This window comes from Anarhichas minor, unplaced genomic scaffold, assembly GCF_050575085.1.
Source record: "Anarhichas minor isolate MPS153535 unplaced genomic scaffold, ASM5057508v1 ptg000073l, whole genome shotgun sequence".
In the NCBI taxonomy this organism is placed as follows: Eukaryota; Metazoa; Chordata; class Actinopteri; order Perciformes; family Anarhichadidae; genus Anarhichas; species Anarhichas minor.
Genome location: NW_027466519.1, coordinates 1,570,554 through 1,594,877, shown reverse-complemented (window position 1 = coordinate 1,594,877; position 24,324 = coordinate 1,570,554). Strand labels below are relative to the sequence as shown.

General features: G+C 41.9%; 1 protein-coding gene across 1 annotated transcript in view; it reads right to left on the bottom strand.

Moving 5' to 3' along the window:
* Positions 1-24,324, bottom strand: part of ank1b (ankyrin 1, erythrocytic b) — a 64,087-nt gene that overhangs the window by 14,116 nt on the left and 25,647 nt on the right. Inside the window, exons 2-29 of the mRNA XM_076079603.1 lie at positions 17,519-17,620; positions 13,918-14,016; positions 13,273-13,371; positions 12,865-12,963; positions 12,432-12,617; positions 11,585-11,683; positions 11,394-11,492; positions 11,132-11,230; positions 10,742-10,939; positions 10,406-10,504; positions 10,158-10,256; positions 9,884-9,982; positions 9,536-9,733; positions 9,110-9,208; positions 8,796-8,894; positions 8,326-8,523; positions 8,121-8,219; positions 7,460-7,558; positions 7,270-7,368; positions 6,276-6,368; positions 6,004-6,076; positions 5,801-5,821; positions 4,293-4,416; positions 3,983-4,046; positions 3,489-3,601; positions 2,152-2,376; positions 1,414-1,568; positions 946-1,157 (exon numbers count right to left, since the gene is read on the bottom strand). Coding sequence (XP_075935718.1) covers positions 946-1,157; positions 1,414-1,568; positions 2,152-2,376; positions 3,489-3,601; positions 3,983-4,046; positions 4,293-4,416; positions 5,801-5,821; positions 6,004-6,076; positions 6,276-6,368; positions 7,270-7,368; positions 7,460-7,558; positions 8,121-8,219; positions 8,326-8,523; positions 8,796-8,894; positions 9,110-9,208; positions 9,536-9,733; positions 9,884-9,982; positions 10,158-10,256; positions 10,406-10,504; positions 10,742-10,939; positions 11,132-11,230; positions 11,394-11,492; positions 11,585-11,683; positions 12,432-12,617; positions 12,865-12,963; positions 13,273-13,371; positions 13,918-14,016; positions 17,519-17,620 — 3,348 coding nt within the window. The remainder of the gene's footprint in view (positions 1-945; positions 1,158-1,413; positions 1,569-2,151; positions 2,377-3,488; positions 3,602-3,982; positions 4,047-4,292; positions 4,417-5,800; positions 5,822-6,003; positions 6,077-6,275; positions 6,369-7,269; positions 7,369-7,459; positions 7,559-8,120; positions 8,220-8,325; positions 8,524-8,795; positions 8,895-9,109; positions 9,209-9,535; positions 9,734-9,883; positions 9,983-10,157; positions 10,257-10,405; positions 10,505-10,741; positions 10,940-11,131; positions 11,231-11,393; positions 11,493-11,584; positions 11,684-12,431; positions 12,618-12,864; positions 12,964-13,272; positions 13,372-13,917; positions 14,017-17,518; positions 17,621-24,324) is intronic.

Below are 24,324 nucleotides of genomic sequence, written 5' to 3'. Positions count from 1 at the left end.
TTCTGGGCAAATGTATGATTATATCGTAGAACTTCACGTCATTGTAGTACTTTAAAGGCCCTGGAAACCTATTTTTCAATCACTGTTTAATATTTAAAAACGTTGCTTGATGAATATAGTCATGAATATTAAATGTCAGAGAAATTATTAAAAAATTCAATCCTAGATATAACCTGGACTTAACAGGTAGAGGGTAATGTTTCACAACATAAAGGACCATACCAGTGTTTTTGAATATTTTAGCCATTTACTACAACTGTGCATACTTTCCAGTATTGCTAAAGTTTCTAAGACATATATCATAGTGCTTAGGATTTTTAATATGTTCCTCATATCTTCATGAGGTAGCTGTTGGCGTGAGTTCAGTTTCAGCAAAAGCAAATTTGGTGTTCTCCATGATGAATTAACTCAAGCAAATACATAGCGTCATTAAATCAACATAAACGAATGACTTTACCAAATGAAAGGAAAATTACATAAAAAAAAAGAAACAGACTCAAAAATGGATTCGCTGCTCGTCATAGATGCAGCAACTGATACGACAATTCATGACCTTCCTTCAAACATCAAGATTCTGCAATCTCAATGACTGCTAGCACTACTCGTATTCATGCTCGTCATTTGTTTAACACACAGAACGTCAAACTTCAGGATATAAAGTGTATGAAATCTCAACTCCAAGAGACTGAATGCAGCACAAACTGAAATGTCGCAGTTGGCACAGACGGTTGAGTCACAGACTGAGAGTCATCTGTTTCGTAATTCAAACATCTGTCCTCAGTCATTTCTGAAAAAAGCACCAGATTTTCTCTGTTGTACAAGCAAAAATAACAAACACCCAAGAGATAACGAAGGATGTAAAGGATCTGTCATGTCGTGTCTGCAACTCCCTCTCCTCTTCATCATTCCTGCTCAGACACAACGCTCTCCGTTTCCTCTTCTCACCTGCAGCCCCAGTCTCACTTTCTTGGTGACGGCCGTCTCAGGGAAGATGGCCTCGACGCGGGGCACCAGCTTACAGGTCAACCGGCCGCCCTCGGGACCGATCAGATCGCTCTCCTGCTGAACACGGGAGACCACAGCGAAGTAGAGTGGGAAGTCGGTGGAGATGATCCGACGGATTCTCTTCTTCTCCAGCTCGTCATGACTCTCCAAGTCTGAATGCGGGAAGGAGTGAGGAGGAAGACAGGGAAGAAAAAGGTCAGAAATAGCATAAATAGATACAGAGGGAACAATAAAGAGAGGAGGTGAGAAAAAGTGCACTTGCGTATACTTTGACAACATTCCAATAAAAAAGTATCCCCTCCCTGTATCCTTGTTCTGCAATTCCAGTGTCATACATCAAGATTGAGACTGACTTATCTGCAACTGTGCAAGGTCTGAAGGTAAGCCATTCATTCCCATCACACTGACCTTCATCCATGCCGTTCAGAATAGTTTCCAGCACTTCGTCACCATAGCGATTGCGATGTTCCTTCCAGACTGAGCCATTTTCGCTGCGGAGGACCACGAGCTCTCGGTCCCCTCGTCCGAGCGAGGCAAAGTAAGGGATTTCTACTATTACTGGCCTGTGAAAGAAAAAAAACAGCAAAATGTCTGGTTTTGATTCAGGTTTCAGGCCTTCAACAACAACAAAAAATGACAAAATTGGGTTTGTGATCAAAAAATTCAATATATTTTGGAACCTTATTAGACAAATCCACAATATCCAATTTTGTTCTGTTTCAATATAGTTTCTATGATTATACCATCATTTACAGCATTGCCCTGAGATATACAGACCTATTAATGTCCAACAGGTGGCACCATAATCATCAGCTTGTAATTTATTTTCAAATGACACAAAATACAGCACATTATTGTCGTTTTCTTTAAACAAATCCAGTGCACGCCATTCTTCCTACAACTGCTAATTAATTTTAAAATAAATGAATGAAAAGAAAACTGTCAGGAAAGTAGTAATCAAACAGAAAAAGTTGTGCAAACATTTCATTCCTTTCATTCAAATATTACCCACAAAAAGATAATATCAGCAAACATAAATGCACATATGGGCTGACACACGAAATTGTCCTTGACAAGTCATTTTTTTCATGACGGCCATAAAGCTGTCCAAATAGAGGAAATATAACAAGTACAAAGTTGACTCACCCAAGGAACTGCATACTTGATGGCCCTAGGGAGATGATTCGACTAGCGAGCCCCTCCCCCTCCACCAGCGGAGGAGGTGTGGTCAGCTTCTGAGGTTTGACCAGGCGGCAGGTGATGCGTGTTGGTGCAGTGCAGGTTCGAGGAGGAATGATAACTCGCAGGCCGTGGTGTCTGCTGCCTCGCATGGAGCCTCCTCGAGCATCCACCATGAAGCTCACCAGGAAGCTGAGAGTCAAACAGTGGAACGATAATTAAATGAAAAGGGTTCAGATGATCAATTAATCACCATAAAACTTTACGTTATAATGAAGAAGATGTATTTGCCATTAAATAATATAAAATGTAGCAATCAATACTGGTCTTTCCTCAGGGAAATTCTTGCACAGAATGAGATGGAAGGATTATTCATTTGTGGTTTGGAATTGATCCGGTCTCTGTTGGAGTCGTTCATAAAGGAAACACCAAGGCACTATGTGGGTGCCCTTTTCATTGGACTGTCTTAAGACTAAGTGCATCAGACAGGCAGCTTCATACAGAAGTGTGCGTGCGTGTGTGTGTGTGTGTGTGTGTGTGTAGCAGGGTGACTTTCATCTCAGGAGTTCTATCTTTTCTTACTCCCCTTAAATTCTGCTTTTTATATGCCGACTCATTGTGCTGTGCCTAAGCATACTTAACAAAATAATGTTAAGAATTTGTTGGAAATTCCTTAATTACATGTGTTTTGTGCAATAACGATATAAACAACGTGCAAACACAGTGACAGTTGAAATAGTTGATGATCATTTATGTATGCAGTACAAATTCTAGCCTCAATTTGATAGAAAACAGCACTATGTCTGTAACTATGTTGGCATTTGCTAGCACTGTAGGAGGCGGGGTGGTGGGCGGAGAATCCGTGGTTCAGACTTGGCATTCATTGATGTTTTGATATCACCGATATCACGACATCAGCAGTGATCGGTGTTCATAGAAGACGAAGGATGATTCTGCAAAGTGCAGCATTCTCAGTTGTGAGTTTGTGAATATGCTTCCTGTGGTTTGTCACTCCTAACAAAGCGATTATTATTTAATCAAAACATTTCAAGATTGCCTAATGCCTAAATCAGACCCCTGTCTCTCACATACTATACATGTGAGTCTACATTCTAAATTCAGAGTAGTCTGAGTGGTTTTCACATATTTTCCCATTTATTAAATTTGTACTGCCCTTGCATGCATTCTGTACTTTAAAAAACACAGAAGAAATTGCCAAAATCCCTCGTTTATGATGAGCCTGACAAGCAGCATCAATCAATAACATAATTTAGTATTATATAATATGAGGATTATTAGCTGACCCAGTGTGAATCGGGCTGGCCACGGGGCTGACGTTGTCTGAAGTCTCTGTAGCCGGGCTGCTCGGGATAAGAGAGTCTTCATCATACTCCTTTGGCAGGGGGATGGGGGTGTGCTGAGGTCAGAGAGAGAGAGGGTGGGGGGGGGGGGGAGACAGGCGGTAAAAAATTGAGAGGCAGTTAAATAACCATGACTGAAAAGATTAAGGCAGAGAAAAGCTGGAGGGAACGACGGAGAAAAGATAGGCAGAGAAAAGGAGAGAGAGGAGAAGGTGATAAAAAAAATGACAGCACAATGAGCTGAGTGAGAAAAAAGAGAGGAAACCAGAAAAAGAGGAGACAATCTCACAGAAGAGACGGAAACTAAAAGTAGAGATAAAAATAAACGTTAAAAATACTTTTTAACTTTGACAAATTAATATCTGTCTTCAGTGGGATGAAGAAACAAATGCTGACAAAATGCAACGCATCCTCGAAACATAAAGGGCTAAGCCTACCTGATCCAGCAGTACAGTCTCTGGGGACACGCAAGGGATCCTGGGAATAGCAGGAGAATACGGCCTGCAGGAGAGGAGGTGAGGATTATGTAAGGCATGAAACAGCTGTCTATTATCCTGCAATAAAGATAATTTGGTCTCATTCTTCTCATAATTTAGAACAGAGGCACTGCAAATGAACTATGCCAGCCACTCAATGACTCACTCAATCCCATTTTACAACATTTGTTACATTAGATGTTGTTGAACATAAATCAAAACCATAAACCAGGCAACACAAATGCAGAAAAGTGAGGACACAATGACTTACGTGGTACCGATGCCACCCTCAAAGTCTCTCAGGGTTTTCTTTGGAGAGAGGAAGTCATCGTCCTGGTCCTTGAAGTCATCAAGCTTCAAATAGCGTCCTCCATCCATCCCGAGCAACTCGTCTCCTGTGGGCAAAATAAAGAGGTGAGAAAGGTGGAAGAGGATCAAAGAGGAAACAGCAAAGAACAGGCAAAGAACAGGTTGCACATAAAGAATTAAGAGAGAAAAGGACGAGACCGGGGAAATACAGGGCAAAAATGATGCTGATCTCAGCTCTCAAGTTCTTCCACTCAGTTATGAAATGTCTTAAATCAAGTTAGAACTCTGCCAATGGAATTCCCCATTTTGATTTCATTTAAATGAGTGACAGTTTCTTGAACTGTGGTTGGCCTCTCTGAATAAAAATAATGTCACTTGATTGGATTCTCAATTGACGACGCAAGTAGTCGTCGTGGTAGTAGTAGTTAACCACCACCATCCTTCCCATCCCTTCACCTTCATGAGAACCACAGAAAAAAAAAAAGGGGCCACAAAGCAATCTCAAATATTTTAGTCTGAGCAATGGAGTCAAAACCAACAACAACCAGAGCAGATGGAAACTAAAGGAGTGAAAGAAGAGGACTGGAAAGACAGTGAATTTGAACACAGTTTAAGACACTGCACGGACGGCAAACTGCAAGGCACCTGGTGACAGCGTTTTTAGTGAGCATGCCCATTAAAGATGAAATCACATGTGGTGATGGTTGTTTCTGTGTAGGAGAAAATACCTCAATTATTAAGGAGGAATGATATTGAAATAATATACCATAACAACAATATTAAACGATAAACCACTTCACGAAACAGAGTTGTTCACGGACATTTAAACATTCATTAGTACAAGCTGTACAGGTAAACACAAAAATGTTAAAGAAGAAAAAGCAATACGATTAAACGACGACAAGAGCGAAAATTAGTGTGAAAAACAAATGCTTCAAAATGTGTTGTAAAAATGACACTGAATTGATTTAATTCTGAATTTCTTCAAAACAGAAAGACGACTGCATGAGCAGCAACTGTGCGTGTGGAGCGTCACAGCTTGGGGACAGCGTGTGTGTAATTTAGCTTGTTGATCAATTAGCCTGTCAAAGGTAGGAGCACTCATTTACATAATGGCTCGATTGGAAGGGAGCCGCTCGTCTATTAAACGCAGAGGTGCTGGAGTTCCGTCAATAATGAGTCCACGAACAGATGTGCATTGAACGCTGGTAAAAAAGGAAAATGTCGTGACTACATGCTGATGAAAAACTGACACATTTTTTAAAAATAAATCTCTGAGCGAGAGGGAGAGGGATAAAGATAGAGGAGATAAAGATAGAGAAGAGCAAACAGGGCTGGAGTTGAGAGCAGAGTCAGAGAAACTGATTAAAAAGACAATTAGTGACGCACAGAGAAAATGAGAATTGCAATGAAGGCACACGTTCACTAGCCACCAGACCGGACAAGCCAGATACACAGACACAATCCTACCTAAAGTTAGCTGGGCAACCCCTACAAAACAAACGGAAAAGGGTGTTATAAACAGTCATAAACATATTTAAATTCATGGTGGTGCTTTGATGCGTCAGTGTACCTCCCATACAGTCTTCTTCTACCAGAAAAAAGCAAATCAGGGCTGAACATTAAATATCAAAGCTATACAGCTGATAACATAATTAAATGGGATAGCCTACCTTCATCCTCCGAAACATCCAAAATCTCATCTACTGTCTCAGGGAAACTCATCCGATGTTTCTCTGTAGTGATCTGTGTAGAGCAGAGGGAGGATGAAAATATATATGATATGGAAAATGCAGAATTATTATGCAAGCAGGTGAGGGAGCTGAACCTGATCAAGACAGGACAATTGTTCATTTGAACATCTGAGTCATGGTGTGTCAGGGCTACTTCTTTCTTTGGGTTCTGGTGTAACCATGTTATGAACCATGCATGATGTGTTGCTCACCGCGGAGACAGACTCCTCGGTAACCAGTTTGAGCACATCGATGACAGAGATGTAACCCAGACGCTTAGCGATACCCAGGGGAGACGTCCCATTCTGTACAGGGACAGATGAGAAACATAAAGCACAGTATTTCCATAAATTTTTAACTGAAGCATTTCATTCTTTCTATGGAAAGTCTTAAAAAAAACGACATTTTCACAACATCTGTTATTTCGCGCAAATGATTTCATAATGTGATAAACCTCTTAGTTGTTTAACATTAAATCAAAATGCAAAAGAAGGAATACTGAACTGATGTCTACGCATAAAGTCATTGATTGCAAAAAACTACAAATCTAGCACCTTATTAATTACGTGGGTCATATAAGATCCATCAGAAAAATCCAAACACAAAAAACATGTTTATATATTTATAATTGACATAGTTTATAAGTATTGTTATTACAGCTATGGTAAGGTGACTGCTTTCAATGTGGAATAAGAAATATGTTACTTGTAAAATAATACAAATTGCAAAAATATAAAACAGTATCATCTGCATAAAGGGGTGATAAATGGTGACTGGAGACAAGGGGACACTAATATGCATCCCATAATAGAATCTCCCTGAGCGGTTCATACCGTTTACAATCACCACTGAGGGGTGAGGCATCTTAATCTTAAAACAAAAACAAAATCCTATCGGCCCTATGCTCTTGAAGGCAGTATTACAGTAGAGGGATATTTCAGGACAGTATATTGACTTTCTCCCTTAAGAATATGATGTGGTCAACATTGTCTTATTGGTTTTACTAAATTATATCTGTCAAGCCATTTGAATCATGTTGTACATCAGGTGTAAGGCATGCCTTCAAAGAGTCATTTACTTATTTGTTTTTCACGCTCTCTATAGAAAGCATGTTTGCCCAGAGACATCAGTGTGCAGGCAAGAGGGAATAACCAGTGTTGAGAGGAAGATTATTAACAGGAGAAGGCGTCCCTAAAGGTGTCTCACCGTAGTAATCTCATTGGGCGGGGCTCCGTGTTTCAACAACATGGTGACGATATCGGTATGGCCCTGCTGAGCGGCCTGGTGCAGAGGCGTGTAGCCCAACTGGAGAATTAAAGAGGAAGGATGGTCAGACAAAATGATAATAAACATACTTATATATATTATACAAGTGAGAGAGAGAGAGATCCTTTACCCTTGTCTTGCTATTCACATGAGCCTGCTGCTGCAGAAGGAACTTCACCATCTTGATGTTGCCATAGTGACAGGCCACGTGAAGGGGTGTGTAGCCCATCTGAGACGAGGAGAGAGAGAAAGAGACTATTAGCTGCTGTTCAGTAGCTTCGTCAACGCTTTTTTTTAAATGTCTATAAAGGGGCCTTGTGCAAACACTTGTACAAACTAAAGTGAGTATGCAGAATTGAAGGCTCATCACCTACTATCCATTTCTATGTTACAGATAACTGATAGATTTTATATACATTTTTAATGTCTTGGACACCAATGAGCTAGTGTGACAAACCCACATGCTGTAAATTAAATATTCATAGATTCTATTTTATTCATTTAATGAAAACATTAAGTTATATCAAATTGCTGTCCACTTCTTCATTCCCAGATAGACAGAGAATTGTCGAGCCACATGGCAAACCATCCAACTCTGAAAAATAAATGAAAATAGTAAAATCATAGAAAAGCCCGATGACTACGACACCATACTTATTAATGTCCTGAAGTCAGAGACTACATTATGACACTGCTTCCATCAGAAAAGTGGAATAAGCTGAATCAGTGTCATCTATTTACTCATCTTACACAGTCATATTCTGTGAACCAGAGGAGACTGTGTAACGTACCCGTGAAGCAGCGTAAACGGAAGCTCCTTGTTTGACCAATGTGTCAGCGATTCCCACGTGACCTTCCTGAGCCACAAGATGCAGAGGGGTCAACCCACTCTAAAAGACAGAAAGGACGGCAAAGGAAAGGATCATGTTGAAAAGCTACATAAATGAACTTTCACTCTCTGGGACTGACACGTTTTGATCCATTCTAATATCACACCTTGTTTCCCAGATTAACGTTGGCCTGTTTGGAGATGAGCAGGGCCACCATGTCCGCCCGCCCCTCCTGTGAAGCCAGGTGTAGGGGCGTGATGCCCTGGAGGGACTCTACATTGGGTGTTGCCCCATTCTGCAGCAGACAACTAGCCACCTCCATCTGGTTCTGCTTGGCCGCTATGTGCAGGGAAGTGTAGCCGTTCTGTAAGGAGAAACAAACAAGGGCATACAGTAACACACAGGAGTGGGCATCGCTTTTCTTAACACTGTTCACGTCTAATTTTAGATTCAAACTTGAATGCTGTCGTGATGATAAGAGTGCTTCGGAGTACAAAGGTTGTCATGTAAGTTACTGTATGTTTAGGTATCGCACACGCATTTGAGCTCTTTCGGTATCGTGTGTCAGCGATGGGGTGGCATGCTGTGTTGGCCTGCCTGTGTGAGTACGTGCACACACATATGTGAGCATCTTACTCGGGCAGTGCTGTGTGCAGATCCTCCCTTGCTGACCAGGAGTCTAACAACATCCAGGTTGTTGTGATGGACGGCCACATGAAGGGGTGTCAGACCGTTCTGTTAAACACACACACACACACACACACACACATGTACACATATATAAAGCCACAAATACACACAAAAACATGTATATATGAAACACATACAGTAAAGCTGATATCCCCAAATCATCTCTGTGGCGTCAACCTTTCAGGCTCAATTGCTCTTCCCAGGAGTACGTTTTTGTGTACTTCAGGGAGCTGAACTACAGGAAGCACAGATTGCCTCACCTTCCCAGCTGCGTTCGGGTTGGCCCCTCTCTCCAGAAGGAGCTCGGCCACGTCCACCTTCCCATATTTAGAGGCCACGTGGAGGGGAGTGAAGCCTTTCTGCTCAAAAGAAAATGCTTGTCATTCATGTGTATCATACTCACTGTCTGTCGCTGGACGGAAAACACAGACGGGCTAGTTTTCTCTTTAATTCTCATGCAGTTTAGAAAATATGCATTTATATTAAGACCAAACTTTATTAACTCTATTTTGGAATGTTCCAAAATACAAATGTTCAAGGAATTACTGTAATACAGATCTTGAAGCTCAATATAAAACACATTTGCCTTGACTAGAGCAGTGCCTAATGTAGGACCGGTTCAGTTGAGGCTGGAATCGTCTTGCACTAATAGAGCATTAATGCCTACGAAACCATTTTTTCTCTACCTTTGTCATCTTGGTCTGCTGTGCCCCAGCATCCAACAAGATACGGATAGTGTGGATATGTCCTTCACGTGCAGAGATGTGTAAGGGCGTGTGGCCTGCAGTGGTAGCCGAGTCGGGGCTGGCCTTGTGCTCAAGAAGCAACTTGACGAGCTCCTTGTGGCCCATGCGGGCCGCACAGTGTAGTGGTGTCTGGTCGTCCTGGGCACAAAGAGAAAGAGGTCAATTTAAGTTTTGAACAGGGAAATGGATATCATTAAGTAGTGGGGGTAATGATTAACAATACTACCCGGCCTTATTAAACTTTTTATGCTTTTTGGGATGACTAAATCAAGACTACACGACTCGTACCTTAGCCTTAGCGTCCGCTTGTGCCGTGTTCTGCAGCAGGAACTGAGCAACTTCACAGTGTCCTGCTCTGGAGGCCATGTGGAGGGGAGTCTCCACTTTCTAGTGTAGATGAATAAAGGTCAACCAGATAATTTAAATTACATAATATGCCACTTGCGTGTATGTAACTGAGATTTTCAAGCCATTAGTCAATTAAATATTGCTGAACAGTGACCGGTTCAGTTACGAATTACGAAGGACTTGTTCAGTGTCGGGTTGGAAAAGGGGTTCTCACCACATTGGAAGCATTAGGTGAAGCCCCTCTCTTCAGCAGGTTCTTTACTATGTTCAGATGGCCCATGAATGCTGCTACATGAAGAGGAGTGAGACCAGACTGCACACATACAACGAAAAAAAAAACACAGACAGAGAAGGTCACCAAGGCTCGTGAATGCCACTCGGGTGAAAACTTTACTGTACTTCAAAGGAGTGGCTAATTGTTCATTTTCAGATCCCTGGTCCCTGGTGGTCACATGGTCTCACCTCTGTGACAGCTTCCAGGGAAGCAGAGTGCTTAAGCAGCAGGTCCATGGACCGCATGTGGTTCTTCTTGCAGGCAATATGGAGAGGTGTGAAGCCATTCTGGAAACACAGAGGAAACAGTTCAAGTCCTGAAGCCACAACCACTTTATACCTATTGATCCATAGATTGTTCAGATTTCTTTTTTTATCATAGTTGTCTCCCTACAGTGATGGTGACTGTCTGATGCTGTGCACTGCTAAATCAATACAGACTGAAACACTGAAGCCGGCATTAAAGATTGGCTTTCCTTTTAAGTTTTTATCATGATAGATGAATAAATTATTAAAGAAACCTACCAGAGCTCGTGCATTGGCTTTGGCCCCCTTGTCCAGTAGGACTTTGGCCATCCGATGGTGACCACAGTGGGCTGCTACATGAAGAGGGGTTAAATGGTCCAGCGTCATATCATCGATCTCAGCGTTGTACTGCAGTAGCTGCCTGACACAGTCCATGTGATCCCCCTGAGCTGACATGTGGATGGGGGACAGACCGTTCTGTAGGATGGAAAGAATGGGACGCAGACAGGTTTCTAGCAAGTTGGCTTAATACGCCGATTTTCTGTTGGCCTTGGGAACATTATTTGTCATCAAATATGGAATCTCACACTCGGTAATGAGATAGCGATTCACAAAAATCAGTATTGAACAGTACACCCTGATGATCATTGCTGATTATACAGCCTCTACCTTGGTTTTAGCCTGGATGGGAGCGCCGTGTTCCAGCAGGAGCTCAATGATGCGAACATGGCCATTCCTGGCTGCACAGTGGAGAGGAGTCAGCTCATCCTACAAAAGAGAGAGAGATTGGAAATGTGTTAAACGACAAAAGAGACAGAAGTGAGCAAATCAGCAGGGAGGAAGACAGATGGAGGAAATAGATATTTGGAAGGCATTGGGCATGCATAAGTGACAAAATGCCAGAGCGGAGTGGAGCTGAACAGCACGCTACCTTAGTTACGGCATCAATCTGTGCTCCTCTGTCCAGCAGTAGTCTGACCATCATCGTATTGCCCCTCCTGCAGGCTATATGAAGGGGTGTGATGCCGTTCTAGAGAAGTAGCAAGAAATAAGTTAGTTGTATTAATCAACACGTGTTTTTTTCAGAGGTCACTTTCGGTCCTGCAGCGGAGACAAACTGACCTTGGGGGTGAAGTTGACATTGGCTCCTCTGTTCAGCAGCAGCTGGGCTACGCTCATGTTCTCATAATGGGCTGCAATATGGAGGGGTGTGAAACCAGTCTACAGAGAAAGGAGACATAATGGGAAAGTGTGAGATTGAAGTATAAATAAGAATAATTCCAGTCTATTTATATCACTTTTAAAAAACAAGGTTACAACAAGGCGCATGACACAGATTAAAGTAAGAATACAGTTAGATTAAATTTAGAGAGAACAGTCAGACAATAGCCCAAAGGATTGCATAACTGTGGGAGCTGTGACACCTACCTGTCTCACTTTAGTATTCGCTTGGAGAGTTTTCTTTTCATTTATGGAAAATACATTGTAACGGGACAAGATTTTGGGGATGAAAGCATTTTGGTTTCTATTTGTAGTTAAAGTACTATTGACCAATCATGTTAGAGCGAGCTTTGGTTGAACCCAGGTAAAAAAGGCAAATGAGGCAGAAAGCATTGGCCGAAACACAATCTCTGAACCCACCTGCTATCGTCTGACGACAATCTAGCTTTTACTTAGCTCTTTTAAGAAAGGTTGTCTTGGTTCATATGCAGATATCTGTTTATAGAGGCTAGCCGTAGACGTCGTCTCTCAGCTGCAACTCCGTACTCGCAACTCAAGTTGCCAATCGGACAGTAAACAATGACTGGCACACGGAAGAGGAAGTCTTGCGCAACTCAGCAACCCCCAAAATATTGTCCTTTGCCCCCAAGGCCGATAGGTTTGGAGATTGCATTTTGGCTGATTGTATTATCATTGTACACTTAGTAAAACCTTCACGGCAGTACACACAATCTCAGCGAGCGCATACCTTGCTGAGAACATCAGCATTGGGATCGTTCTGGAGGAGCACCGCGGCGGTGCGCGTGTCGTCGTTTCGTGCGGCGATGTGCAATGCAGGGAGGCGCACCTTGCCCTTGGTGCCATAGTTGATGAGCAGTGCCACAACATTTTCGTGGCCCTGCTGGAGGGCTACTGCCAGAGGGGTGAAGCCATCCTGAGAGAGGGGACAGAGGGTGAGAGAGAGGAGAGATGATAGAAAAAGTAGGGAGGTCAGGAAGGGGCAAGGAAGAGAAAAGAATGGAGAAGAGGGAGGGACAACGTGAATTGGACACCACGTAATAGTCTATGAGCAGATAAAGTGAAAGATAAAATATCCTGTAGCCTGAAATACACACACACACACACACACACACACACAGACAAACCTATATCTTTTTTTCCATAACTGTGTTTTCACGTACCTCGGTTGGGAGACTCTGATTGGCACCGTTCTCGAGCAGGAACTTCACCACCTCTAAGTGATTCTCCTGCGCTGCCATGTAGAGAGGACTGAACCCTTTCTGTAAGGGCATGAATATGTTATGCATAGTTTCATATATATACACAAACACACAATAACATGGGCCCATATTACAAGATGCAATATCAGAAAAACACACACACATCCTCATGCATACATACAGGGGATTTATGTCTCAGTTGACCTGAGCAATAAAAAAATAATAAGTGTTTATCTTTTCAAGAACACACAGTCCTTGTCTGCAAATATACTCTTTCGCAGGTGTGTCACATATGCAAGCGCAGAAATACAGATGCATACACGCAGACTTGGCACACGCTTCTCTCGCTCAAAGCTCGCGGTGACTCACGTGCGACTGGGCATTAACGTTGGCACCATAGTTGACGAGCTCAGCCACCACTCTCTCCTGCCCTGCCAGCGCTGCGATATGGAGAGCCGTGTTCCCTTTCTGGAGGTCACACACGCATCGACACGCACAAAACCACACACCGAAAGAGAGAGAGAGAGAGAGAGAGAGAGAGAGAGAGAGGAAAATTAGAGTGAACCAAAAGAGAGTGATTGCAACAGAATGGCCTAGATCGCTACACTTAGAGCTCAACACTGAAATACATCTAGAGTTTTGTAATTGTCCGGTATATAAGAAAAAGAAATGTGACGATGAAAGAGGCAAACCCCAAACTTTTCTGTCCCTTATGCCAAAGAAAACCAAACTATTATTATTTATTAAATGCAGATGTTACAGTTCAGGTGGCAAAACATGATCTTAACACCTGGTCATTGCAGGTAACCTATAGTTTATTTGCCTGTATTGCATTTATTTTTAAGACTCATTTCCTTATGGATGCTATAGTTGCAGTGCAGCTGAATTAGCTCAGAGCTTAGTTGAAGTTAAGAAAAGTGTCGGGAAGGTGTGACAGTAAAAGTGCTTCATTCATTTCAGTTCAGCTTGAAATGCTACTTTAGATGAGTAAGCATACGGAGGGAACACGGGTACCTTGGTGGTGGCTTCCAGCTCAATGCCAGAGTGTAGTAGATTCAGGACCATTTTGACGTGCCCTTCTTTAGAGGCCAGGTGTAACCCGTTAAGACCATTCTTAGGGAGAAGACAAAGAGATTTAGTCACATATAGACACATATAAACGTAGAGGATATAATATTCTCTGAAAAAGTTATCACCAGCTCTTATTAAAAACTCTTGAACTTTGGATTAAACACACAGCACCGTATCATATTTTAACGTTTTAGTAATACAGCAGTATGACAATCCCCTTCATAATGAGGATTATTATAATCCCAGTCCACATTAATTGAAAAGTGATACCACATCTCTCAGGGCAAAGTAATGAGTTGCAGCAAATTGTGTTCTTACTCAACACACATGCGAAGCAACACATTCTACCTTCTACAGATCTGTGGAACGATCTCTCAGAAATCTCCACACATCCTTGCCCTTCTTTGGCCTTGTCGTCTCCTTGGTCTCGTCGTCTCCTTGGCCTTGTCGTCTCCTTGGCCTTGTCGTCTCCTTGGTCTCGTCGTCTCCTTGGCCTCGTCGTCTCCTTGGCCTTGTCGTCTCCTTGGTCTCGTCGTCTCCTTGGCCTTGTCGTCTCCTTGGCCTTGTCGTCTCCTTGGCCTTGTCGTCTCCTTGGCCTCGTCGTCTCCTTGGCCTTTAATGATCACTGTGGTCTTAGCCCCAACCACTCACATAGCATATCTCAAGACCTTTCAGAATTGCCAAACACGCTATTAGCGCAGTGGTCTGGGACTGGGATGTGTTTGATTTGTGCTACTGAACATCTTCAAACTCCCAAGTTCACATTCAACCTGTGTTAAATGCAACCTGTGTTAAATGCAACCTCCCTATGGAGGGAAATTGAGGCAGGAGCAGAAAAAGAAACACTGCATTTCTTCAGTCTCACGTCCCCGTGAGCACTGCAACATATGCTCATTTTCTCCAGCTGTGCGGAACATCGCTCGTCTTTCTCTGAACTTTACTGATAAACACACGACAGCAGGAGGACTCGGTCCTGGCAACATGAAAGCCTGATGAGGCTGATGAGTAGGGAGAAGGCAGGGCAGCGATAGCAGACACCTGTTTTATCTCAACATTGTCCTTCTGTGTGTCCGACTGTCTTCTCTGGATGGCTGGCTCCATATTGTGCTGGTAAAGTCGAAGCTGCGACCGGCCTGCTGTAACCAATCTGGCCACCAGGAGTCTCAGTTATCCACGCTGCTCTCAGGCTTCCCATCACACTGCGGTGTCACGATATTCAAACGGGTACCAAAGTCTCTCTGCGAGCATGCGCACAGTGACGGGAAACACGGTGTGTGTCAGTGGCAGTTACACACACCGTTAAATGCAAAGTGCCTGATCGTCTGCTGAGCACACACTGGACTAAAAAGAAGAGACTGTGACATTCAGTTTGCTTTTTAACACAAAATAATATCACTTTCAATGCCCATTAACAGCCGCACCACAGACATCTAATGATGTGCATTTATGTATGCCACAGACACAGACAGTAGCACAACAATGGTCGGTATTTAGACACCTCAAGAGAGAGAGAGAGAGAGAGAGAGAGAGAGAGAGAGAGAGAGAGAGAGAGAGCGAGAGAGAGCACTAACAAGAGCCTGCAGGGCAGTAGGTATAGCAAGGACAGGCTGTTGGTGCAGAAACACATGAATCACTCATAAACAATACCCTTCTCTCAGTAAAGAGCGATCAATCTAATAGATACAAAAAAAGAAAAGAAAAAAAAACATAAAAAGAAAGAAAAATAGGGGAGTGGGAAATGGAGGGAAATATTTCCTTTAGAGAATCAAATTAAGGGTCTTTAGAAATATAATTGATCCCATGGTTGGGGGCATGAAATTAAGTTATTGTAGATGATATCAATATTAATTATCTGGTTGATTACATTCTCAATAGACGTATGTTAAGGACCCTTGAATGTCGTGCAAAACGTTTCCGTCTATGTCAACAGTCTTCTATCTTCTGCGTCTCTCGTCTTCTGTGTCTCTCGTGCCGGTGCGCGAATGCACGCATCAATAGCACGCCACAGATTGCTGCGTTCAGTCCTTGATGCCCAGAATTCCATCTACGCTGACAGTGTTTTGTCTGCGTATAAAAGCACTTGTCTCTTCATTTACCAAACATCACTCCCACTCCCCAGCCATCCCTAACACAACAACGTACTGGCAAGCTGGTCCAAAGCACACACATTCACTTTCACACACACACATGTCTCCTGATATCCAGTCGCCTGCAGTTGGAGTGTTTTATGGTCATGATGCAACAAGGTGTAAGCGTGCAGACAGTAGGGCAGAAGATTGAGGGGACTATAATCTAATATACTTAATTATTCATGCACACCGCTTTACGCAAAAGACAGAGAATCAGGAGGTCGAATGAGTCGTGAATTTTTCAATTTTCTTTTTGAGTCTTATATCTTACATCCTTTGCTGATACGGCAGAATGGCATTCAATTGAGAGAATGGTGAGATTATGTGTTGCATTCAAATCCCAAGTTCCTTTGAAGACTAAAACAAATTCTGTGCGGTGTGCTGTATCTCAGAGGGGTAAAATGAAGTTCCTAAGTAACATTCTCATTTCATAATCATGACCTTGTTACTTCAGGGAAAAGCCTTTTACTTTCCCACAGTGGGGTGACAAACACCTGCACAGTCCCAGACATTAGTGCAAGAGGCAAAAACCTCTCTGCATTTTATCAAAGTAGAATTTGAACTGATGTCAAACTCTCTGAATGTATTTACAGTACATATTCTTTACATATACAGGGTTCTTTATACTTAAAATGTATAATATCTAGTATATCTTTGCCAAGAATATGAGACTTTTGGCTTATTGTGGCCCGAGCAAAAGGTGCGTCTTACTGGTCTGACAACAGGTGCCCCCCCCCCCCCCCCCAGATATTATGATGCAATATTGTATGCTCAGAACAAAAGGCACTGAGCAATTTTTCCAATCGGCTGCCCTGGGCATGAATTAATAAACTTGCGGTTGGTTTCAAGGAAAATAGCTTATAAAGTTAACGTCCCTGCCGTAGTATATCAGTAAAAAAGAAATCTCCTCCAGACCTGCAACATTGGAAATTTCTCCTGAGGAACATTAACAACTGCAAGCAATAAAGTGATCTTGCCTTGGTCTGCTGGTAATGTGGCTCAGCAGTACTCTTTCATCCTAGACTTGCAAGGTGGTTACTAGACCGTAGTATGTAGGTTTTTACAGAATGGATTTCGACTCCCCAAGAAAACATGCATGGAGCATCCAGCTCCTGGCTTTTCATGTGAATTAATCCACAAATGCATAAATACCGTAGCAATGTACCCACAAAGATCCCAAAGGGAAAACAACTAAAAAAGTAATTTTGGATTGAGTGTGATTCCTACAGCAGGTATTCTTAGGCTGCCATTTTTGTTAAACACTGTGAGCACTACATGTTGTAATTGATTTTGATACCAGTCATCATTTCTTCAATTAAAATCTGTGGCTGGCTTTCTTTTCTACTGACACTGACACATGCGCGAAAACAGCTTCTTGGATGGCTGTGCTGATGAGTTGAACGGAATGATCTTACTTGATTAGCTATGTTGATGCTGAGTCCATTCTTCAAGTGATCATGAGCCTTGTCCAGGTTCCCTGAACGAGCTGCACGCAGGAAGCTGGTGGATGCGTCGGCCTGCAATGGAGAGGGAGAGAACTGTTCAAAAAAAAAACGGAGAGGAGAGCATGCACGTGAATACAGATCAACACTACACAAAGAAACGCAACATGTTATACACAAATCCATTCCTCCCACACCAACAGCACACACATTGCACATCTATGCCAACATCAACAGGTCTGAAATGTACACAAACACTTGCTCAACATCCACTGTTCCTCCAAGATATACCGCAAGTCCTGGATATCAGGACGTGGTTTCACTAAAAGCCCATGTCAGGTTACGTTTCTCAATCCATTACAATAATATAACAATCACTTTAAGGCAAGGCTATATGCAGGCAATGCGATACTACGTTCCCGGGCTCTCCTGTCCTCTGTTAGAGGCTAAAAAGGCTTCGCCCACACTGTGAGTTTGGCAGGCGTTCATAGCCGAGCACAGTTCGCCACGAGCTCCGCTGTCTGCCTGTCTGATCTCAGAGGAAAAGCTCCTGTGGTTTGTGTCTCGGTGTGTGTGTGTGTGTGTCGGTATTTGTACGCCCACCTCTGAATTCATTCATCAGCCGATAGTGTAATACGGCTGATCTGCACAATGAGATGTTTCCAATGCCCTGAGGAGGAGATACAGCGCGCCGGCCCGTTCTCTTGACCCCCTGTCCTCCCCTGTCAACGGCAACAATATGTATCCGTTTGAGATGTTATTCTCAAGTGGTTAATTACACTGAATGGCTGAAAGACACGCCGGCCCTTTTCAAATGACGTTTTTTTTGTTTCCTCCTTCTGTGCAGATGCACAAGGAGCCGAATGTTCTTTGTTTTTGTGCGCCAATGCATTGTTTTAGTTTTTTTTTCTAACAAGCAAATGATTATTTGGTCTTTCGACCGCCTCCTCCCCATCAACTTCCCCTTTCCTAAATCAACACCCTGCTTTTCCTTCCAATTTGTTCCCATTATTTTCTGTTCGCCTCTTTTCTCAAAACGTCTCAGGATTTCCTCCTCAGTCAAACTCCTTTACATTCAAATGAATTAGTTTGTAATATTAATAAATAGTTCCTCTGACTTTTCATTTGACCACTCAGACTTTTTCTGTCTGCCTCTCTTTATATATTTAAAAAATGGTGGATAAAGAATATAAATCTATATATTTGAATAGCCTCTTGGCTAACTCTGGCGCATTTACAGGGATGTTTTATTAATGTGCACTGTCCCTAACCAAATAAAGCAATAAAGAAACACATACTGGAATATTGTCATTTACTTTAAATAAACATAAAAGCAACCCATTCAAATGAGTTCAATTTTATTAGAAAACTATTCGGTAAATTTTAAATAAAAGTAAATAAATACAATTTGGTCCACTACCTTTTATGTGTTTCTTTCCCTGCGTGCCTGTATTTTCTTCTCTTCCTGCAGCCCATAAATGTCTGAGAAGTGTATATTCACTACCTCATCTCTTTGCTTTGAACACGAGAGCTATAGACATTACTCAGCCCGAGAGCGCTGAGAGACAGCACTTCAAACAGTCAGTGACAGGAGCCTCTCCAGCTTACCAACCCCTGGTGTTGGTACTGTGTGCTTTAGGTGTCTGTCACATTATGCAGAGATCCTTAGGAATATTCTATAATTAAAGAAACTCGGATGTGAGAAGAAAATGTCTTCTGTACAACATCTCGTTTGCTTCAATATACATGTACATGATGCGTTCACTTGTTTTTCTGACTGTCGGTACCCTCACATTGCTTGTTTTAAAGCCAGTTTGACGTGTCATCCTCTTGAGTGTTCAGCTGTATATATTTCACAGTCAACTCCTTTTATATTTCTCTTCATCTGCGCTCATGATATGTGCTTACTGATCACAGCCTCCACCTGCATCCCCATGACTCCTCCCCCACTGCTTCATGAACCTGTTCTCTATGTTCATTTATCATCATGAGTTTGTTAATGAGGGCTGGTCAATTTGAGTATGTGTGCCGGTGTGTGTGTGTGTGTGTGTGTGTGTGAGAGCCAACAACAGCATGAGCTATGAGCTGGCCACAGTTTGCAGAAAATGAAAAATCTTGCAGCACCTTCCAGAAACTCATTCTTCACCAGCTCATGTTCATGTTGCTGTCAGGCTGGAATCCATTCTGCTCCCTGCTCCACTACCGTCTCTGCACTTCCATTTCCCTCTTCTTTTTTTCTTTTTTTTACCGTTCCCTCCATCCTTCCTTTCATTCTTCCCTCTGCAGAGATTAAGGCTGTGCATCCCATCCTGGACAGCTCACTGGATTTGTAATCATCGTGCCAGTTACACCAAATAATCAGATTACTGAAACACTTCATCCCGTACTTTGCCTGTACCTAAATCAGATTTTGCCTCTCCCATTCTGGCCATTTCCCCCTCTGTCTCAGATTCACACAATCTACTTTATATTCCCTTATTTATTAATACCATCACCCTTTTTGTTTGTAATATAGGGATCAAATAACCCTGGGGAGGAAAGTTAGGCAGGGGTGTTAAAATAAATCATTGCCAAGGTACATATCACTCTAATTTAGGGACTGTGTACTTTCCAAATATATTTACTGGGGTAGGCAGTTTTTTGGCAGAATTGGGCAAAAATGAACAACCTTTCAGGACTTTGTAATTCAAGTGGTAGCCATAGCCGTGAGCTAGCCACAGCCGGCTACAGTTAGCAGAAGGATTAACTATTGGCAATGTTCTCTCTCTATCTCTGAAATGTTTGCTTGCATTGTCAGACTCCCTTTTTTGATAAGATAAGAGTCAGGCTTTCACTGAAGGGACGTGTCCGCGCATCGGCATTGGCAACAGCCAATAGGAACACCCTCTCTCTGAAATGAACTGTGATTGGCCAAAGCCTCTAATCATGAGCTACATTTCTTAAAGCCTGAAAACAGAGCAACGAGGAGGTTCCGACGTCTAGCTTTCTCTCAGAACACTTAAAGTAAAATATGCTGAAAAGTTATTATGACATTTTTTTGGGTGTATTTGTGACCTCAACGTGGAAATGTATGTATGTACGTCCCATTATATCCCATCGTCTACTGCACTCGGGTGATTTATTTACTAATTAAGAGTTTTATAATGTGTGTAAGATAGTTTATCAAGCCGATTCTCAGCCGCTGAGCCAATATGATCTGCTGCTGTGCAGGGATTTAAAACTAAATAATGATTAGGTTTCAATTTTAAATAAAGCGGTCAAGCTCATACATTGTGAAGATAAGGGTTTGTAGGGGACAATTGCCCTTGGGGACAATTGGGGACAATTGGGGACAATTGCCCTTTTATAAGCTGTGTTTTCTAGTGATTATCCAATATGAAAAATAACCAAGGTCAGTATACAGGTTGTGATACAAGTAAAGCAGAATTTGCCCTATCAAGAATAAGACACGGTCTTACAGATATCGACTAACTCACATGAGTAAAGTGGAAAGAAAACAGACATACATACCATCAGAGTGAACGCATGGCTAATCCAGGCGATCATAAATATTAAATGTTAATGGTCTGAATTGTAAATCAGCGCACAGCACATTCTACAAGTCAAAACTACAATACACAGAGGGGAGGAGACACAACACCACTGGGGAAGCACAATTGAGCGGAACCAACTTGCCGGCAAGGTCACAACAACGTAGCAGTTTCCCTGAACACAACAACCACAAGGACACGAAAAGAAGCAACAGCAACACACGACTATCACCACAGTCAATCCAAGAACAAAATAGAATTGTGTACTAAGTTTTTAAAATCAGACTTTTATCAAGAAAGAAAATCTGCCAGTGGGGTCAGTTACTCTAATTTACCAAATGTAAACTGAAATATTCAAGAATTCTACTGATTCTCGAGGTAAATGTCCGTCTTCCAATATCAGTAGAAGTATTCACTGGTCGTGTAAATACAAGACTTGAAAAAGCTGACTTTTTTTTTTTGCCATGCCTTATAAGAAACCCCACTGCAGCTGATGACGAGACACAGACAAAAGTGTTGAGGAAATAAGCAAAGTATACACAAGGGGTATAAACAAACATCAATATTTACTCTGTTATTAAAGAGCCACATTCCTCAGGCTTCCGCCTCTCAGAACCCACAATACTGACCTGATGGACAAGTCTGCGCTGAACCATATGAGCCTAGAAGACAACACACACCAGCCAAGACAACACCAAGACAAGACCAGACCGTTAATGGCAGACATATGAACCCAAAAGATCAACATGTGAACTGGTTGAAATAAGACAAAAAGGTTATTTAGCATCACCCAGATATTGCTCGGTATTGGTGTTACATGTGTGTAGCTAAACCTTCAAGACTTATGAGAATGAAATGACTCAAGACTATGACATCTTATAAACACACAGCCTGTATGACACTTGGTTAATACGTGATTAATGGTTTACATGATTCAATATACACATTCAATATACACACTGATCTAATGTTAATTGAAACCTTTTAGGCTAATCAGTGAAATCATTTTTTTAACATGCACATAATACAATATTAGCATATATTCCATATTTCATGACAACAGAACTTCATCTTTCAATCTCCATGTGGTATGTATCAAATCTATACGCGCACATGGAGGGAATATAGATATGTATAATACTTTTTTAATCCCCACTTTGTCGAAGAGAATCACAATGAAATGCATACTTGTCTTTGTGTTACGATCCTGTTCACCTTGTGTCCTGAGGGTGGCTAACCGACACAGATCTGATTGAACATCCTCACAAAGAAACACAGACTCATAAGCTTTATGCTGAGCCAAAAATAATCATGTAGACATGAAAAAAAAAAAGGCCAGAAGAGAGGAGAGACTTCAGATGCTAATATACCGAGGCAGGGAATATTGAGGCCAAACTACAACATCCCCATACACGTGTGGAAATTGAAAGGAAAAAAAGGTTGACGCCATCGATTTCAGGTTTGCTGTTTCATAAGTGGTATCCGTGCCCTGCGATATTCCGCATCTACATTTTGCACACAAAGCACACAGACGCACACAGTGTGAAACAGACCCATTTGTGCACACACACACATGTGATGAAACACACACTAAATGGTCTGGCACAAATGACAGAAACACAGGTTGACCGAAAACAATTTCACACGATGACTAACACCTCATTCCGTCTAAAAAAAACAAAAACATATGGCACTGAGGCGCACACAACATTGGGTGATTATATCAAAATATAAGCTGTTAAATAAGCTGTTGTTGGTGTATTTTTTTTTTTTTACATTTGTGTGACTGATTTAATGATGCGATAATGTGGAATAAGTGTTCATCAACATTGGAATATTGAAGGACTCATTTTATTGTCTTGGCTGTAGGCTAGTTGCACTGTTTTCGATGATAAGCAGTCGGGGAGACATTCAATCTCTGAGCATCACAAACTCTCTGTCATTGAAGCGTTTTGGTGGTTCTCTCTACTGTGGGTCTTCTCTGATCGACGTCATTTGCAGAACATTGGATACATGTACTTATTGTAGCGACAGCTGCTGTCACCTCTGATTGTCAAAATGAGTCCTTGTGTCCCTTCAAGTTGAGACTTCTTCTTCCGTTCGACCTGCATCTCATCTCCTTCGCACTGTAACTTCGAAGGCGCTTGTAGAAATACATACTACTACTACTACTACACTGTATTACTACTGTTGGCACAGACAGAGGATATGTTTAAGTCTATGTTTACTAAGCGAGACCTTTAATTATTCATTTTATCTTGTATCAAATTTGCAGAAAGAGAAGAGGCTCAGTATAAAGGTATGCTTAAAAATACAGACAAGCATTACACTATTGTATGCGTTCTGCTGACTTAGTGATATTGGTTTGTACCATTTTATCATAATAGCAGTAATAACTGTATCTTTTGTGAAACTCTCTCGTTAATTTCTTCATAATTCTCATTGTTTATGTCAAGAACGGTTGTGGTTAATAAGCTGCAGGAGCGTTTTGACACATCTTCATCACAGCATCACTCGCATCCGCATTGTTATAGTATTTGTAAAATGCACCCAAGAGAATAGTCAATCCTCATATCTAACCAACAAATGATGAGTAATGATTTGCATGCCACACAAATGCAACGTGGGCCAAAAAAAATGCATGTATTTACATCGTAATATTTGAGTACTTTAATTTAGCTAAGGGACCTTTGAATTATAAACAATCAATTTATTACTACTAAAGCCTATTCCTAAGTGTGTCTATGTCTGCCGTCTGTAGTGCTGAAAACACAACACGTCGGTTTGTAAATGTGAGTGTGTGTCGGAAGTTCAACACTGATGTTTTCACAGTCTAACATCATTAATTAGAAGGCAGCAAACAGGAGCGAGATGCAGACAGGAGGGGAGAGGGAAAAAACCCCCTCCAAAGAAACGAGAGAGAGAAGTAAAAATATCTTTATTATCCTTAAAAACATCTTCCGATTCATCTCTACAGAGAGATCTAGCTAGTAGAGTAGGTACAGTCTGCATGGTGCATGAACTGACACAGCATATTTTGGGTGTATCGTGACGCATCCTGGTGGACAGTCAAGTGTAGATGAAAAAAAAAAATGGTGGTTGTTTCTCATTGTGAGCATTAACACAAAATTCATTCATATAATGCTAAGAAAATCACCTTACAAACACACAAGCACACGCACGCACGTGCGCACTTCGAAGCCAAAAATAGCTGCATTGACGCCACAGTATGTTCATGTTGGCACTAAC